This window comes from Musa acuminata, chromosome BXJ3-10 (assembly GCF_036884655.1).
Source record: "Musa acuminata AAA Group cultivar baxijiao chromosome BXJ3-10, Cavendish_Baxijiao_AAA, whole genome shotgun sequence".
Lineage (NCBI taxonomy): Eukaryota > Viridiplantae > Streptophyta > Magnoliopsida > Zingiberales > Musaceae > Musa > Musa acuminata.
In genome coordinates this window covers 32,695,643-32,714,188 of record NC_088358.1, presented here as the reverse complement: position 1 = coordinate 32,714,188, position 18,546 = coordinate 32,695,643, and the positions used below count along the sequence as shown (strand labels likewise).

General features: G+C 35.9%; 1 protein-coding gene and 1 long non-coding RNA gene across 3 annotated transcripts; both read right to left on the bottom strand.

Annotated features, from left to right (window-relative positions):
• Positions 1-3,216: 3,216 nt before the first annotated feature.
• Positions 3,217-8,417, bottom strand: LOC135651283 (uncharacterized). Its single transcript, XR_010501821.1, has 2 exons — positions 6,019-8,417; positions 3,217-3,762 (listed from the first exon to the last, which is right to left on the bottom strand). It is a non-coding gene; the product is annotated as an uncharacterized LOC135651283 (long non-coding RNA).
• Positions 8,418-9,132: 715 nt separating this feature from the next.
• LOC135651281 (dicarboxylate transporter 2.1, chloroplastic-like) lies at positions 9,133-18,499 on the bottom strand. Of its 2 annotated transcripts, none has more exons than XM_065171278.1 (5): positions 17,512-18,499; positions 15,392-15,705; positions 11,519-11,985; positions 10,470-10,687; positions 9,133-9,463 (listed from the first exon to the last, which is right to left on the bottom strand). In XM_065171278.1, the coding sequence occupies exons 1-4, from the start codon at positions 18,310-18,312 to the stop codon at positions 10,572-10,574; spliced, it is 1,698 nt and encodes a 565-aa protein (XP_065027350.1). In that variant the 5' UTR covers positions 18,313-18,499; the 3' UTR covers positions 9,133-9,463; positions 10,470-10,571. The 2 variants fall into 2 exon arrangements, with proteins under 2 accessions (XP_065027350.1, XP_065027351.1); XM_065171279.1 differs by having other exon boundaries at positions 11,519-11,967; positions 17,512-18,496.
• Positions 18,500-18,546: the final 47 nt, after the last annotated feature.

The following is an 18,546-nucleotide window of genomic DNA, read 5'->3' as shown; positions in this document are numbered from 1 at the left end:
ATAATCTCTTCTCTTTTTCGATTGGAAAAATAAATGCTTAGGATGATAACATATAAGACTTTATGATTGTTAATGTTTCTTCTACTTTGCAACGAATAATAATGAAGCATAGCAATGATCAATAATAGCTCGACTATTATAGAATAGAAATGTTTCATCCAATTGTATTACACAAAAATTCTTTTGAAATCATCGTAACACTCAAAAGTGTTTAGTGACAATTTTCTTCGAAAATGGTGGGAGAATTGTACGCATTCAGCGGTCGGTGTGTTTGGTGTAATGAAAGCCAGGAAGTAGAACGACTTCAAATCTGCCTCTATAGAACTCAAGTTTCTCGTGGAATAAATGCTTAGACGAGTAGAAAAATATAATATTTTTCTTTGACTTATTATAGCTTCATTAATGGGATCAATTCAATTTGACTTGGCTGTTGTTTTTCTTCCGTAGAACGAAATATCCGATTATGTCGATGCTCCTCTCTCGAGCCCTTCGTGTCACGAACATTACTATAAAACTAGCATGGGGGCATGCCAATGCTCAAACTAGATCGATCGTAAATAAAGTTTTAGAACTCGAACAATAATGTATGAGAAATCCTAATTATAGAGTGTGACGAAAGAGTATTTCTGAAATAAGAATATTATTCCATCTAACTCGTATTAACATGACATGTTTAACAGGAATTAATTTCCTTCGGTTTTAAACATTAATTTTTTTAATATTGCCAGCTAAAAGAGTTGTAATGAATCATATTTACTAAATCACTAGCAATTATAAATACTGAAATAGCATTAACAACTGGATTTATAAAAAATAACAAAAATCAAAGGATCATGGAAATAGTTTATCTACTTGCATAGAACTGCATAAATTTAACCTTCTTGTCTAGTAAAAAAAAATATATATATATATATTCAATAAGTAATTAAATTTCACCATCATTTTCTACTGAGAAGTGGATTTCTGGAAGGCAACAGTTGAATCAGTTTAATTTGAAGAGTTCCAATCAAAGGATCCACTCTTATTTTGTGCTTCCTAAAACATCCAGCATTTATGATCACTCAATTAATGTGAAATATTATGACAAAAGAAAAATATTTATATTTGAATTCATGTCATACTAGAATGGGGTTAAATTAGGTGTTTGAAAGTGGAGTAAATTGTGATGCTTTGATGTTTATGTGGAACCATATGACAGTGAAATGGTGTCAATATCCGTGACTTAAACATTGTCCAAGAAATCAAACACTATTTTAATATTTTCATTAAAGAAAACAACTCTCTCTTCATTGTCATGATGTGGCTATGGAATTCTAGATTGATAGTAAAACGATGGATGGAAAGGAGAGGAAGAAAGAGAGAGTTCATATTGGTCGGTTGGTCAAAGTACCAAATGTCCCAAAAGATTGAGATGCGATGATGTCGATTAATTAAACTTCAATTCATTGGTCAGCTATGTATTTTATTCATTGGTTGACAATATATATATATGTATATATATAGAAACATTAATCCGATGCCCATCACATCAAATTGATATTATCAAATACAATATGAGAGAGGGGCAATATATGGTCAAATCAGCTTCAGGGATTCGACTTACTGATGGTGATGAAAGAATGGAGTGTTTTTAATTATTTATATACTTACCCCTTTAATTTCTTTAAATTTGGCACATTCATGTTGTATTTTAAGATTCTAAAAATCATTATAGTTAATATTTTAATGATTTTGAACTTCCAATTGACATTATTAATGTTCATGAGTTTATGTGGCTCTTTTGTGAGCTTCTTCTATGATGACATCAAATCTTTGATTCTCTTTGTATATCTGATGTAATTGTTAAAGTATTTGTTTCTTTTTAAGATCGAAAAGTGCGGTGAAAAATGTAAAAAAATGGATAAAAAATAAGGGTATTTTAAATTTTAAAATTATATATATTTTTAACTAATAATATTGTAGGGACTTATATATGCCATAAATTCTTGATGGAGTGATACTGATGTATGAATTATTTTTTGGTCATCCAAATGGATGTTTTCTAAAAATATTAATCAACTGATTGTTTATACTGACATCACTATAATTTATTTTAAAATTCTAAAAATCATTATAGTTACTGATTAGCCAATTCAAGATTCAAAATAATCAATCAAATGTTTTTTCCATTGATACAAAATATGTCATACAGAATGTCATGTTGATGCCAATACATCAAGGATTTATATTGGGGACAATTGTATAAAAATAACTATGGCAAATAATTTCTTATAATACTAATGGAAGTTTGTCATGTTCTAATCAAAATTATTAACCTATTTTTGAACGAAAAAATATTCAATATTTTTAGAAACCTATACTGTCAAAAACAAATATAAACAAAAAATAATAGGAAGGCGATGAAAGAGAGTATTTAAGAGAGAAGACCAAGAAAAATATATATAATTGTAAAAAAATAATAATATGGTAATACATATCATTACATTTATTTATAGTGTACTATCCAAATTAGTTGGCGTGTTCATCTAATTTAAATTACTAATATAAGTCTTAAAATTTTATATAACAACAACAATAATAAAACTGTAAGTCTCAACTATTTGAGATCGATTAAAAAACCATATATTTAGTTAAAATTAAAATATTTAAATTTTTATTTATAATTTTTATTAAGATTCTTTTAGGTCTTTCTTTATCTCTCCTCGTACTACTAATATTTATCATTTTACCTCTTTTGACTACTACGCCCATAGATTTCTTAAACATATCATTTTAAATGATTTTCTTTGATCTTATCTTTCGTCAACATAAAATTTATGGATGTAATCAAATCTAAATGAGTCTTGATTAAGAAGAGTCAAATTTCAAATATGTTATATTCAATAAGAGTTAAACTGTTATATTCATAACTCCTCTAATAATTTAGAGTGTGACATAATACTAACCAATTTTGTTATATCTCATGGCATGAAAGACCAAATGAATTGGTTGATGCTGCCTTCTAAACATATAATTTTTTATATTAAGATGATATTGACATATTATATTTATTTCTATGATAATAGGTATTTAATATTATCTTCGCATGATATACTCATAAAATCTTCCCTAAAATTCAAGTCTAGAGAGAAGCAAGAAGGATCAATATACACAGTTTTATTGATAGGAGATGTTTGAAGGAACATCTCCCATCAATCTTAAACTTAAGTTCATATCTAACCACCTCAAATGTTGTTTCCTGTGCCCATTGTCTTATAAGTTTGAAAGTGGAAGACATTTGTTGCACATGCTTTCTAAAACTTTTGACACCTTCAACATTCTATCCTAAAAAGACATATTTATGATGGTTTATTCATATATTACAAATGCATGTACTCTATGTTTGGTTCACATGTTGCATGTGCTTCTTTAACCATGCATCCAACAACCAAGCATTAGATGAGGAACTGTATTTTCAATACAAGTAGGAGACTGGGAAAATTGAAATGGCTGCAGGTTATGAACAATGGAGGTGGTAGGTGGATGGAAGATGAGACTAGCCAAGTCCCAACTCACCCCAAGTGAACTTTGTAGGTAGGGATTTGCCAAGAGAGTTGGGACAGCTCCTGAGCTCAGTTCTTTTTTTGTGAGATTGACAAAAAAAAGACTGATTTGATTAGAACAAGCAAAAAAGGAAGCTGCCTCAAAAATGATAAGGGACTGTGCATTTCATGTTCCCATGTTGATTTCACCATTGCCAGATCTTGACTTCAAGTTCACATCCTACATGATCATTTGTAAAGATACATTATGAAAAGGAAGCATTGAAGTTGCAATCATTTTTATGATAACATGTGTAATCTTTTTTCGAGGTAAATGTCGAGTATCTACATTGCCTAAGATTAACAATGATTGTAAATCTTAGCCTCAGTTGCAATCTAAGCCTACTCCCAATTCCAACCAACATATAGTCTTTAATCTTTCTCAGCACATCCATAAGCTACCAAACTTAGTGTTTGATGCTGTGGTGATGTGATATATAGCATATGGATCTTAGAAAGTTGTATAGTGTAACTTTTGCAGAGAGACAGCCAAACTATTAGACTATTCATTGCCAACTTTGGAGAATAGACACTTGGAGAGAACTGTTTTCTACCAAGAGTGCATCTTTTCAGTTATACCACTTTGGAGAAAGCAGAGACTCTTCACAAACAGATGCTGACAGTCTATTCAATGTCAACTGCATAAAACAGATGCTAGGAGAGGACACATTTCTTCTTGGCTAAGGAAAATGCTTTCAGTTCTTTGAGCTTGGCTCACACTATCTTGAAGAAAGGAAAGTTTCTTCAGTAATGGAAGGAGGATTACTTTCTTCTCTTGTTGTCTCTTCTTTTTGTTTTTTCGGACGTCCTAAGTTTCAGAACTGATACATATTGGAGGATGAGAAGTTCACTCAATTAAAAGATGCGAGTAGAAAATTTGATGAAAGCTGGTCTACATTCCAGATTTATAGTAGCGCGACAAGGAGGGTTTCAATACGAGGCCATGCTAGCACAAAGAGACTTCATTAAGTAGATAATTGCGTAAAAGCTTCCAATTTACTGTAATGATCATCCAAAGATTTCTGTTGGTCACGTCAACACCTTTAAGTTTTTTTGGTAATTAGCAATTAAATCAAGAAGTGGATAGATATGGTAATGCTGCATTTGGTTGGAGATTGTTCAGTTTGGACTGACAGGATGATGATGCCATACATATTGCATACCACAAAATTGAAAGGATACAAGTTGCAGAAAGTCATATTCTATCTAGATAAGGACATACAAGTCAAGAACCAAGTTAAAATTCTGATATTGTTGTCCAAACTTTTTTGTGATCTTAAATCTATTAGTTAGCCTTTTTTATTAAAAAAATCAATGTACAACTTATCCTTTTTTTTGGTAGAGTGTATGCACACATTGAATAAAAGCTAGCACAGGTTCAAGAGAAGACAAATGTTTGATCCAGCTTCTTATTTGGATTGGGAAGATCATAGATTAGAAAAGATTTGTCAAAAGAATAAAGAAGCATGTAGATTTCTTAGGTGGATGGCTAACATGAGATTACATGACATGGAACCTTTCCGCAATTTGTTTTCCTTTGCTTCGAGTGGTGGAGAAAGGTGTGGGTGCAGTCATCTTCCACTTAGCACAGTAGAAAAGCCCTGGTGAACACCACCATGGGACCCAGATCCAAGGTTTGCAAACCATGGAGGTTTCTTTTTGCTTTGGAATTGATTACATACAGTTTTTTTATCTCATTGGGTGTGGCAGACTTGTTTGTCATGGAATGAGGCCACAAAAGATTCACTGGTGTGAAACCTACTGAGTAGTGTTGTCCCAGGTTTGGACATGATGGCACTTTCTTTATCTTGCTTTCTCTCGAACTATGATTACTACATCAAACATGTATGGGGTCTGACCATTTCCTAAGTAATCTTTTTCAGGGCCTAGAACAAAAGGACATGAAAAATCTCATGATATGTTTGTTTGATAGGTGCCATCTAAGATGCCATAGTTCAAGCTCTATGTGCTAAATAGTCTTGTTTAAACTGAGAAAAGTGGACTCTGCCTCTCCACCTTGTCACAGGCAGCAACAAACATGACTTCCTATGATTTGGGATCAACTACCGAATCATTAGCAACTGACTACAAAAGCAGGTTTATCTGAACAAATATAAAAAAGTTCTACTGCAGTGCAATGATTTGTTGGTCTAAATCAAGCAATTGTGGCATGAATATGGAATGAAAAAAAGGCCAATCTGCTCTGCTATATAAGATTTACTGCTTTTGAGGGGGGATAAATGCTTCAGCATCTATTGCAATTCACAAGGAAGGTGTAATTAGAAGGTGCAGATAAAAAAAGGTACAGTAGTTTACGAGATTGATTCCGAATGTATCTTTTTGCCAAGTAACGTGGTGGCAGTAAAAGAGTGCAAAGAGAAAGAGCAACAAAGAGGAAGGCAAGCTACAAAAAGAACCATAATAAAGTTTCACTCACCAGTGGAGTTTAAAGTCTTCTTACACTGATATGTAGGTGAGGGATTCCCTTTAACTTTACGAGGTCTTCTCTCTCACTCCATCTCTTACTTTCTTTCCGATAAAGAACTTTAATCTCTTGCATTCTGAAGACGTTGATATTTCCCCTCAAAAAGCTCTTGCATCCTGCAAAACAAGAACCAAGTATGTCAACAGGTCTCCTGAGCTGTTCTCTGCTTACTTTAGAAAGTGTCTGCTTCATGATCGTGTGGACCACTGACATCAACTCATTCTTATTTTTCAGACTTGCGGTGCAAAAATCATGAGCTGCAATTGGAGCTCTAGTGGTAGCCAGAGTTATACATCCATTATGTCCTGCAGAAACCTTAGCCAGTCGCAACATCATCCTTCCATGTTCTTGTTCCAAATTCTGGCTTACGACAAGGTACGCTGACTTCAACCAACTGTGAGTCGATGATTATTATGTTCGGAATGAGTCGTCATTCGACAGTACGTGTACCGGCTGCATCATACTTGCTAACCAAAATTGTTACTGTGGGACGGAATAGAGAAGACCGTAAAGCAGAAACTGCAGGTCTGGAGAAGATTTGACGATCAACTGGTGAAGGATGCTTTGGCTTTCAAAAGAGACCGACAACTAATCCATGGGAGCGGAGCAACCTCGATTTAACCCGCAGCCATTCGACAATCCCAGTCCTTCATGGTTCTCCAGATTGAAATCTCTTGTTAGCTTCACAAACAACATGAAGCGCTGCAAAAGCTCGAGCGTGGAAATGGGAGGTCATGTTCAGAACCTGCATGAGTTAGGATATGCCAAATCCCTCCAAAAATCTCCTTCCGGCCTGGGGAGGAGGACATGACGCTCCACATGAAAGGAAGATGCACCTCCCTTTGCTGGCCTACACAACCCGAGCTGGCAGGGAATCCAAGCAAAGGTCACAGCGCAGAACGAGATGTCCTCTCACTGCACACAAGCCATGGATTGCAACCCTGCACTTGGAACTACAGACCAAAAGGCAGCCACCGAGGGCGTCCCCTGTCAACTACAGGTGTGGGAGAGCGACGGCTTGGTATTTTCTCCTCGTCTCCTGGTAGAGCCCATGGAAGCACTCCACCTAATGGAATCCTGCACGCAGAAAAGCAAAAGCTGAGGCAGAGTGGGGGAAAGGAAAAGGTGGGAGCTATTTGTTCTGCGTGGTGGTGTCATGTGGCCAGGAAGCCTGAAAAGATGGGGAGCGACTTGGAATTATCTCTTCCTTTCCCCCTTTCAGCACAAACCCAGTGTCGTGGTCACATAAAGTAAATGCCAAAGTGCGTAGGTGCTGAAAACCACAGAAAAGGCTACCACTGAAAGCAGATCTGCTGCTGCTTTTCTTCGTTCAAGTTTGTTCTTCTGCTGCTGATTGGCAGAAGAAGAAGATGACTTGTTGAATATATCCATCCAGTGTTTGTTGTTCGTTCTCCTTCATTGATTTACAAAGCTCAAAATGATAACAAGGTAAAAGGATATACCTCCTCAAAATGACTTGAAGTTCTGCATATTCCTGATTTCTTAACCTTTTTTATTTTATTTTATGAATTATGATGTACATAGAAAAAAGAAACATGATGGCCAATGACTAACTTAGATTGCCAAAACTTGTAAATCTGATTCTATGGAGAGAAATTCCAACGTTCCAATCTTTTTTGTACTACAATGTCTGTTATAAATTCAACTTGAAATAACAACTTAGTTCTTATTCTCTTTTAGGGGAAAAAAGAAGAAACTGCTGCAGTAAGAGATATGCTTCATTTTTATTTGGCATGATGCTCTGAGTGGAAATATTTGTCAAGGCAACAAGGCAAACCCATTTTGATGTATTATTTTAACAATAACAGTTTGTATAATGTTTTAAAACACTCTGCAACTCATTACATTATTTTGGAGATGAATACAACTTCACCATTTTTTATTGTGTTCATGATAGATGTCAATTTTAGATCCAGAAGATGTCCTGAAAATTGCATTATTTTTTATGATCTAATCAAACCAAACCAATTGCAATTTTCAACATTAATTTCACTCCAAATCAAATCTAAATCTACATCTAAAGATTGATTCCACATGTATAGACTCAGTTTCTTGGCCTCCAAAGCTAAGGGATATGGGGATTGGTCAGAACATGGGGACACAAAAGGGATGTGGCAGCATAAATTTACTACATGAGGTTTTAATTTTGTACTATGCTCATCATCATCATCATCATCATCATCATCATCATAACTGATGAGGTTTCTTGATAGTGGGAAGTTCCATGATAAGTTGCAAGTAAAAGGCATGCAAAATACCCCTTGATTAGCCACAATACCAACAAAAGTTATGAAGAATCAGGAATTGCTAGAACTGAGTAAAATAGCTTGGGAAACTCATGACCTGATGACTGGAGATGTTTCAGTGAATCTGTGTATTAAATCTTGTGCACCATGCCCAGTGTGTGCTCAATATTGGTTCCAAGTACCACAAAACTCAAACAAGTCAAAGCCATATGCATTTATTCCAAGCTATTCATAATGTATTCTTTCAGTTTCAAGATCTTATCCTATCAACCTTTTTTTGTTGTCAGATATGCCTGTCCAGAAACAAAAGAGTAAACAATGGAATTAAGTTAATATATAACTGCCTACTCGACAAATCAAATTTGTATGCGTAATGGAGCAAGAGAGCAGCTGCAGATCTTGACAAAGAAGAGGAGGAAGAAAAAAACAGAATAAGAAGATTGGTACCATAAAATAAAGATACAAGTTTATGTTCTGTAATGAAAATGTTTGCCACAGGACATCTAAGACAGAATGCCATAATCAATCCACTGATATCTAAAAGTTGTGCCATGTAAGAAGTCAGATACACAACAAAACTAATTGTTTTCAAACTTCCAAGTTTCCTGATGGAATTTTAGCTGCCATGATAGTTACATGCAGAGAAAGTTGATATGAGAAAAATCTTCAGTGACCACAATTTTCGTCAGATAATTTCAATATGATATTGGTGGCAAAATTACAAGTCATAAACTGTATAGTGGATGTTATATCAGGGATAACAAAGCTAAAAATAAAGGAAAATGGGGAAAAAAAGAACTTGAATATCAAAATGAAACCATGATGTTATAAAATGCCAGGTTTCTGTCAGATATTGCACAAAGATAAAAGTACCAAAATAAAAACAGCACAGATCTATCTTCCAGTGTCTGCTGGTGGATTTGTTCTTTAACACAATGGACGAATCCAATTTATCATGATGAACAAATAGGAGAATCGACCATGTGAATTTTTTTATGTATGACATTTAAAGCACCTGCTTTAAGATACAGGGTAAAAATACATTTCCCCTTAATCTTAGATGGAAACATTAGCTGCATCCCAAGAATTTGTAAACTTGTAACTGCATCTGTAATTCATCTGAAAGTTTTCTGAAAAAATTTGATAATTCAGTCAAAAGGCTCAGAGCTGATATGCTGATAAAGCATGCTACAGTGGTATTCATAGAGTAAACAAAACTCTTCATGATTGACTAGATATGGGAACATAATTAAACAGAAATATCTTGATGGTAGCTGGCAATGTTTTAAGCAAAAAATAAGTTCACATCTTTTGCATTTAGTAAAGCACCATCACCTAAAAAAATCAATGAAATTGCACATTTTGCCTAAATTTAGTAGGTATAGTACATTCTATAATGATCCTAGGTATCATGAATTTCATACCTAAATGTTCTCGAATATCTTTCCAAAGAGCCATATAGCAGTAGACATATTTCCAGACTACGTTGTCTATCTTCAACTAAATGGTATCATGAGTAGCCATAGGCTTATCAAAACAGAACACATAAACAAGCAGATTATACATACTTGTTAACAATCGTTGATAGTTCCTGTGGTTTAAAGGCCATATATTCTCCATCACGAAGAAATCAGAGAAAAAGACAAAGTACATAAAGGCCTAAACCCAGTTCAGGCAGCATATAATAAAAGAGGCTAGATGTCACATTGCCAACAATCCATTTGATTTTACAGTTGCTAATTTGTACTCTCTTTGTTTTTGCACAACAGAAAATTAACTTTTATTTAGCAATAAAGTGAATACGCCTATCTTCTCTGTTATCAGAGGAGATCATAACCTCCAAGTCCCGAGAAAACACATCGTACCAGAATTCATTACAATGGTTCACCCTTCCAAAATTTGCTAACCAATGCACGGCATGGTTAGCTTCTTTAAAAATGTGTGTTATCCTATATTCACTTAAATGTTGAAGCAATCCAACAATACCTCAAAGTATGTTGGCTAATTTGTACTCTTAACAGTAAATGTTTCAACATGGATATAGCTTATTTAAATGCATCAGCAACAATTTGGAACATAAATAGGAGGGGAAAAGAGTGTTTAACCTAAAAAGATGCATGAAATTCAGAGTTCTACCTTTAGCAGAAACTAGGAAATTAAGAATGGTTCCAGAATAAGCTTGAGGATCTTTAAGTATCATTAATGGAAGACTTCTCTCAACTTACACCACCATCAGCTTCAATACAGCCCTAGAAATTTCCACCAAAAGGTACCAACAGAAGCCCATATTAAAGCATTGATCAAAGCTGTTATAAAGCCCAGCCTAAATATATCAGGAAGGTCCAAGTAACCCACTGCAGGAAAAGGGGAAAAACATTAGAGTTACCCAAATTATTTCTAACATTATTAATACCTGAAAATATTTTCTGTGAGATGTAATCAACGTGTCTGACATAGAGCACTTATCATAGAGTCTTGTTCAGGAACTCAAATTTAAAATTCTGAGAGTTCTTCCAGTACACTTCCAAGCACTCTCATTAAAGAAGACATTACTTTCCACATTTCTCCAAGTGACTAAATTTTTGTAGACAAAATTTAATGGCTGAACATTTTACAGTCATTATATAACTCGTGCTTTTATAAAAGTTAACAAGTTTTCTTCTCCTTTGGAGTTTGGAGTATAATATAGTAACCAAGGTTCGTAATACCGTACCGTACCAATATTTCGACCTGGGCTCGGTACCGGTATGGTACGGTATACCGAGCAGTACACCCAGGTGTGCCGAGTACTGTAGCACTACTACAGTGCACTCGGACCGGTAACAAGCAGTCCGCATACAGACCTGTCGGATCGGTACGTACCGCTCGTACCGGACGGTACGGTTCGGTACGGCAAACCCTGATAGTAATATAAAATGTTTTGAAATTGGAACAACAGTAGCATGTTCTTTCTTTTTAAAGGGAACCACAGTAACATGTTGCTTAATTTAAATTTAATGTTCTTTTAACTGTGTAGCAATGTTAGGACAATAAGTCTTCATTACCCTAGTTTCTGTTATAACCCTTACGGTCTATTACAACACCAGATGTGCCATTCTATCAAGTCATAATGTGACATTATATGAGTCATAATGGATCCATTCTTTTTTGAGTTTTCGTTATCAGTCTGTAGAAATTTGCAGTACCTCCAAAATATACAGCAGCCTGACCACTGCTATAATGTGTTAATGCACCAAAAAGATTTGTGTTGTATGCCAATGCAAGTGTTGCCAATACACTAGGAACACCAGCTGCCAAGTGCATGGCAAGAAATGCTGAATACAAGGCTCCAACATGTGCAGTCTGACTTGCAAATAGGTAGTGAATGAAGAAATAAGATGCCTGAAGAATGCAGAAGGCGGCAGGCCAGCTCAGTGAGAAATGCTGGAGAGACTCCGCAACACAATTTGACATCCATGTCACAATTCCAAGATTTGTAAGCTGTTCAGCCATTCCAACCAGTACTGCAAACCAAGCCAAGGTATCCCATGCAGACTTCTCACTAAGACAATCATCCCAATTCAGAACACCAAAAAGTAGAAGGATGGATAGGCCAAGCATTGCTGCAACAACACTTGATATGCCAAGAGCATCTCTATGAAACAAACAATTCCTTGTAAGCATTGAAGTTTTCCGTTAGCAATGGATCTATAAAATATACAGTCAGGGAAGCCGAGTTTTGTTGGTTAATTTATGTATGAAACAAACAACAGAAAACAGACTTTTTTGTCTAGTTGACCAGTGAGACCTTCTTAATAGAGCAGCATAATAGTAATGCGGGTAATGTCAAATGACATGGCATGATGCAAGAAAAATAAATCTTCTTTGTCTCTGGAAATTGCTTTGGTTAATCATCTTATACATTATTAATAAAAAATAAGCTGTCAGCACTAGAAGGGCCACTCAATGTGCGGAGCATCATAATTTCATATGATTATGAAAGCATTAAGTTAAAATGCATTCTAATGTCTACTAGAAATTAAGGAAAAAGACTTTTGCATACTAGAGACAAGTTTGCATTTGTTAGCTAACCCGCCCAGCAACCACTGATCCTTCCAAGATTTCTCCCTCCGTTTCTGATCAAGAATTTTCTGAGGTTTAGTTTGAGTATATCTTGGTCTAGGTTTAGATAATTATTTAATGCATTATTTGTGCAGTTTAGGTTATCTGTACCAGAGGGTAGGTTGAGTTGCGCAGGTCTGCATCCAGCATTTCTAATTTTCTATTTCCAACTTCCACTCTAACTTTATAGTCAAAATTAGGGACTTGTTATAGTATATTTGGAAGTCATAAATGATTCTAAAATGACATCTAGCTAGTTTTTAAGGAATGGAAAAGAGAAAATAACTGAAAAAATTGGCAGCTACCTTTTTCAATCTTTAGAGGACACTTAATAAAGAGATGAGTCATGAGTAGAAAAAGGCAGGAAAAGGATTATTCAGCCTACAGCTTAATTATATTTCTTTCACATTTCATGTCCTAGCGATTACAGTGGGGTATCTACTTACCATATTATCTATACAGAATGTTAAAAGCCCAAAAAATAATAATAATAAAGTGTGGTTGATCTCAAGATGAAATAAAAAAAAAGTTTTCTATTATTACTCTGTTACAACAGTATCATAGAGTGATAATAGATATAATTGTTATTATATTTTTACATGATATCAGACCTGGTGTGAAGGTTACAGTTAATTTAGCTGTCAATTTATTCCAAAGGTACATTTTTCAGTAATTAAATTATCATGGAATATAAATGCAGCAGTAAGGCCATTCCCAAGAGAGTGAATGGAGAATTTCTGGTTAATTCTGTAATATATTTTTTCACCTTCTCCTATTTTGCTTAAATTTTACAATCTTATCATATTTTTACTTGGAATAATGATTTACGATCCCATCCTTATTGAACATGGCTTATGTTTCTGATCAAAATTAATCCTTTTCAGTTTACCAGTTCCAAACGAAAAATCAAAATGATTTCAATACAGTCCACACCGTAGAATAAGGACGGTCTAATATATTCTTCAAAGTTTCCAAGAATCATTGTTTTTCAGTTGAATTAGCCTAAAGTTGATCTTGATAGAGTAATCTGTTTTAAGGCCTAGTGCATAGCTTCTTCATGTGCCAAACCTCCCAAACCTCACTCCTATTGAAAAGTTCATTCTGCTAACCTTTTCTCTATAAGAAACCAACAAGATAAGGGGGATTTATCAAAAAAATCATCTTGCATAGTTCTCACTCCTCTGAAATGAAGATCCTATGGGAACTTCCTTTGAATTCAGGGTGAAGCTTAGATTCCTATGTTCATTTCCGTTGTTTCTTAGATCTGGATGAGGAACCTCATGATTCAGTACATCTTTTATTATTTTCTTTTTTTATCTTAATTATTTCCTTTTCAAATTTTGTGAATATCTTAATATGGCATTTAAAAAACCCAAAATTTTCAAAAACATTGAAGCATACTTTTCTAGCGGCAACTGAAGTATAACCAAAACCGAATCTTCAAACAGTGTTATTTCAAGTAAGGTTCCCAAGATTAGGATCAAGTTTGTAATAGGCTATGTGGATTGTATCAAACCAAATGACCAATATGATTTGTTTGGAATTGACAGGAAAAAAAAGAAAAGCCAAGTTTCAAACACACTTTGCAGAAATCAGCAAGGATCAATCAGAACTGCAAAACTGATTGAACTCATCTATAGAGTTCCAATAAAATCCAGCCGATCCCCTTTCTTTGGCCATTTTAATGTTAAATCATACAAATTATACAGACAATGATATCAGCTTGACTACCTATTTTCATTTTCATTTTTCTGATCCAATATACTCAAATTTGAGTCTTCATTGTTGAATCTACAAAAACTGGTGAAAACATTTCAGCTAGTTATCAACACATCACATAAAATTGAGCTAGAATGGATTAAAGTATGTGACCCTTAATAGTTTCAAATAAAATCAAGTGGAAATACAATGAACAGGTAAATAATACTGTTGGCATATTGGAAGGAATTAAACTTTTGGTACTGGCACTTCAAGTACAAAAGATCATATTCAACATATGCTGATTTTAAATTCAAGTGGTCCATCATAAGTTTAGAAAAAGAATAAGAAGGCCTAGATGCTTTTGTTAAATGGATATATAACACTCAGACACATGCAAGCACTCACACAGACGTCAGTGGTCACATTTAAGTCAACTGGCTAGTACAGTGTTTACAAATCTATTAATGAAACTCCTAACTGGCAATCTGCAAACAGAGCCACAGTATCTAAGAACAAGTGATGATATTTTAGTTTTTCTGATAATATTGAATCATATGAAATGCAGGCAGTTGTAACAGAAAAAACATGCTTCTGATTTCACTGATGACTCAAATCAAAACTGCTGAACTTCAGAAAAGCTTTCAGGATGTAAAGGCCGGAAAACTCAGTCTCATATGGTACTTAATGATCTAAAAAATACATCACTAATAACAAAGAGCTGGATCAGATGGCAAAAGTTAAAAATTGAAATGAGGATTCTATGTTCTAACATATTAGAAATGGATTGGTTGACGACACTAAAACATAGAAATGAGGTTTGTATGCCATAATGTATATAAATTCCTTTTCGTTACCCATGAAAAAGATATGCTACATACCATAAAATCGAAAACATTACCAGGTCAAATACAGATATCTAGTTTTGTAATCAGAAATCATTTGTTTCATTGATTAGTGAGGTGATTAGTATTTGTAAAAGGGCATTTTGGAAAGCAACAGTCCAGACTATGGATAATATTGCTGTGATACACTACAGTATGTATAGTAAAAACATTGGAGATTTAGATTGTTCCCTCAGATTCTCAGCCAATCAACAAGGTTGTAGTCAACTTTAGCTGATGATGCATGGAGAAATTGAAATTGTGTATTAATAATATCTGATCCTAAATAAGAGATATAATGTTCTAGATTGAACTAATATATTCAATGCACTGTGACAAAGTACGTCAATAAAACAAAAAACTCAAATTACTTACCCAAAGACCCATAAGGAAACTGCAAAGACCATTGTACAGATCATCACCCACTCATTCCTTGTCGCAGGTCCCATTTCTTCCAGTCTCTTTGTTGCTATAGCAGGTGCCTCTGGTGTATCCTTAATTTCTGGAGGGAAGATCTTATACAAAATATATGGAGTAACCAGAAGAGAGGCTATGGCAGGTAAACTTGCAGCCTCAAACCATGACAACCATGGACTTGCAATATGGATCCCTAGTTCTTCGGCTAATTTAAGGCATAACAGATTTTGAGCTGCAGCAGTTAGGAAAAGTGCGCTTGAATTACTGGAAGACTGAAATGAGTCAGAGAGAAACAAAAAATGAATGTCTTCAGTCTCAGCACAAAATGAAGATAAAGAACCAGAACAGAATGATTCAAGTATATGAAGCTTTTAAGAATTATCAATTTTTTGAAAAGGAGACAAGGAAGCATGAATAATAAACATATTTCATGCAACTTCAACTTAAACTACATGCTCTGGGATTTCAATGATTATCGTGCTGCCAAACTAAACTTTCTCAACTATATGAAACACTAACCAGTAGTTATTTATAACATGAATTTTTAAGAAAATGCATAGAATTGAAAAGTTATATCCTACGTCATCAAAATATTTTAGTTGGAAAATCAATCAAGTGATGAACTGTATAAAATTAAGCATTGTGATATTTAATGATATTGTGAAGAGAAAATAAAGCACATTTTAAGTATATGGGGCCTATTATTCAGCATTTAGAAGAAATTGATGAAGATATTATTTACAGAACAAAAGTTGGATGGTTATTAAAGTGAAGAGAGATATCAATATTTTTGTGTGATTACCGTGAGTCCCTTTTGTCAAAACTAATATTTTGCAAGATGTGTTATAACTTACAAGGTCAACCATGTTTTAAGATTTTTTAGTGCTGAACAATGAAGAAGTTAACATCTACGAAAGTTAGTACAGCTTAAATGGCACTGCAGAGTTACAATAAAATGAAAAAATGTCATCATTCACTGATAATTAGATGTACACTTTCACACACAATGTACAAATGAAATTCAAAATATTCCTCTATTCGTCAGTAAGATCCTGAAAATTGAATATGATCATATTTATAGATTTAGCAACCAAGGCTGTTAGACATTTTAACAGTAAGGCCAAATACAAGAAATGCCACTTTAGTAGTAGCAGTAGAAGAGTTCAAAAAATGACAAACAGAAGACAGACATTATCAACACCAAAGTTTTTTATATAGATTAATTATTTAAGAGGAAGGATAGATTAAAGGGATTGTTTGCAGGATTAGAAATGGTCAACATAGAGAGGCATATCACAAATGTTGTTTGATGGTTGTAACCTATAGATTACAAGAAAAAGTTTTACAATACTTGTAAAGCATGCGATAATATATTAGTGCCATTGGGCAATCAAAACCAAAAGAGTAAACACTCATTGATTAGGGGATATTAATATCGACGTGTGAGTTGAAAAAATATAGAATAAAAATGTTTGCATTTCTAAACAGATAAGGACAGCATGAATCAATGTTAATTCATGAGAACCAATCTAAGTTGACTTTGACATGTCCAAAGATCTATAAATGCATCAAAGTAGGGCAAGTTAGCTGTCAAATATATATGGTGCCAGAAGAGATAAGAGGAAGACTCAATAAGACTATTAGAAAGAAACCAAGGCACTTGGTTGGCTCTTACTTTAGTAGTGATATTGTTCTCGATAGAGCCCATTAACATTTTAAAGGATGCATATAGCCAACTGCAAGAGTTAGAACCTATGGCTTGCCATTGTTATCAACCTATGGCTTATCAGTTGTTATCAAATTCAAAAGGGGATCTTTCATTGAGTTTTTGACAAACAACATAGAACCTGGAGGATAAGAGTTCAGCATTCTCCTGTGGGAGGAGGAGGAGGAGGAAGCCAAATGTATTCTCTTATTAACGAAGAGAAAATTTTGTATATTGCTAATGTGAACAATAGGTATCAGAAAGATTTATAGAAAAATAAATGGAAAAAAAGGTTATCTTTTTGTGCTCAAGTCAAACGAGGTGACATGAATCAGAAAACAAAGCCAGGCAAAAAGGAATAAGAGGATCAAACCTGGAACTGGGACATAACCAGATAGGATCCAAGTCTACCGGCCGACCGATCTCCTGGCTCACTCCCGGCGGAGAGAGACAGCGATTGGATGATTGGCAAGAACACCCCACCGGCCCTTGCGGTGGTGCTGGGCATTGCAGGGGCGATAAAAGCCTCACTGAATGTGAGCCCATACGAAAGCCCCAGTGTGCTCTTCCCGAGCCACTTCACGAAGTAGGTGGCAATCCTATCCCCGAGCCCAGTCTTCACGAAGCCCCTAGCGAAAAAGAAGGATATCACGATTAACCAGATCACCTCGTTCTCGAACGCATCGAATGCTGCGGAGAAGGTAAGGGTCTTGGTGGCGACAGAGGCGGTAAGGCCCAGGAAGGCCCAAGCCGCGATTGGGAGCGGGCCGAGAATGAAACCGGTGATGGTGGACAGGAAGATGGCGAGGAGCTGCCACGCTTGCGGGGTGACCTCGGCGGGTGTGGGGACGAGGAACCAGATGGCTAGACCGACGGCGAGGGAGATTGCCAGGGGGATAAGCTTCGCGCCCTCACGCGGAGGCGGCAGCGGAAGAGGAGAGGAGGCGGGATTTGGAGAATCGGATTGGGACGAGGAGGAGCGGGCGGGGAAAAGTGAGGGTTTCGGGCGGCGACGGCGGCGGTGGCGGATGGAGGGAGGGTACGCCGCGGAGGGCTGAGGAGGAGGGCGGAGGGGGGCGGCAGAGATGAGGCGGCGGCGGGGAAGGGCGGGGATGGGCCGGCGGCGGAGCAAGGCGGAGGAGCGGGCAGCAAGCGGGGAGGCCAAGGGCTCCATCTCCCCAAGGCTCGGCGGCTTGGAGAGAAGGGAGGGATTGGCCGAGGGTCAGCCGAAACGCCGGTATTAGCGAGAGGAGGAGTTCCGGCCCTCAGGCTAAGAGCGCAGCCGTCAGCCAGTCGTTGGTATGTAACCAGCGCCACCGGCGGTTGAGCGGATAACGGCTACCGAGGAGCAACAAATATTAGCTACGTTAGCAGCGACGTGACCATCGACGTCGAATCTCCTGTACCC

Coding starts and splice junctions, on each gene's coding strand:
- LOC135651281 (XM_065171278.1), bottom strand. CDS start 18,312: ATGGAGCCCTTGGCCTCCCCGCTTGCTGCCCGCTCCTCCGCCTTGCTC. Junction 15,706..17,511: donor TGGTTATGTCCCAGTTCCAG/GTTTGATCCTCT, acceptor GACTCATTTCAG/TCTTCCAGTAATTCAAGCGC. Junction 11,986..15,391: donor GTTTCCTTATGGGTCTTTGG/GTAAGTAATTTG, acceptor AATGCTTACAAG/GAATTGTTTGTTTCATAGAG.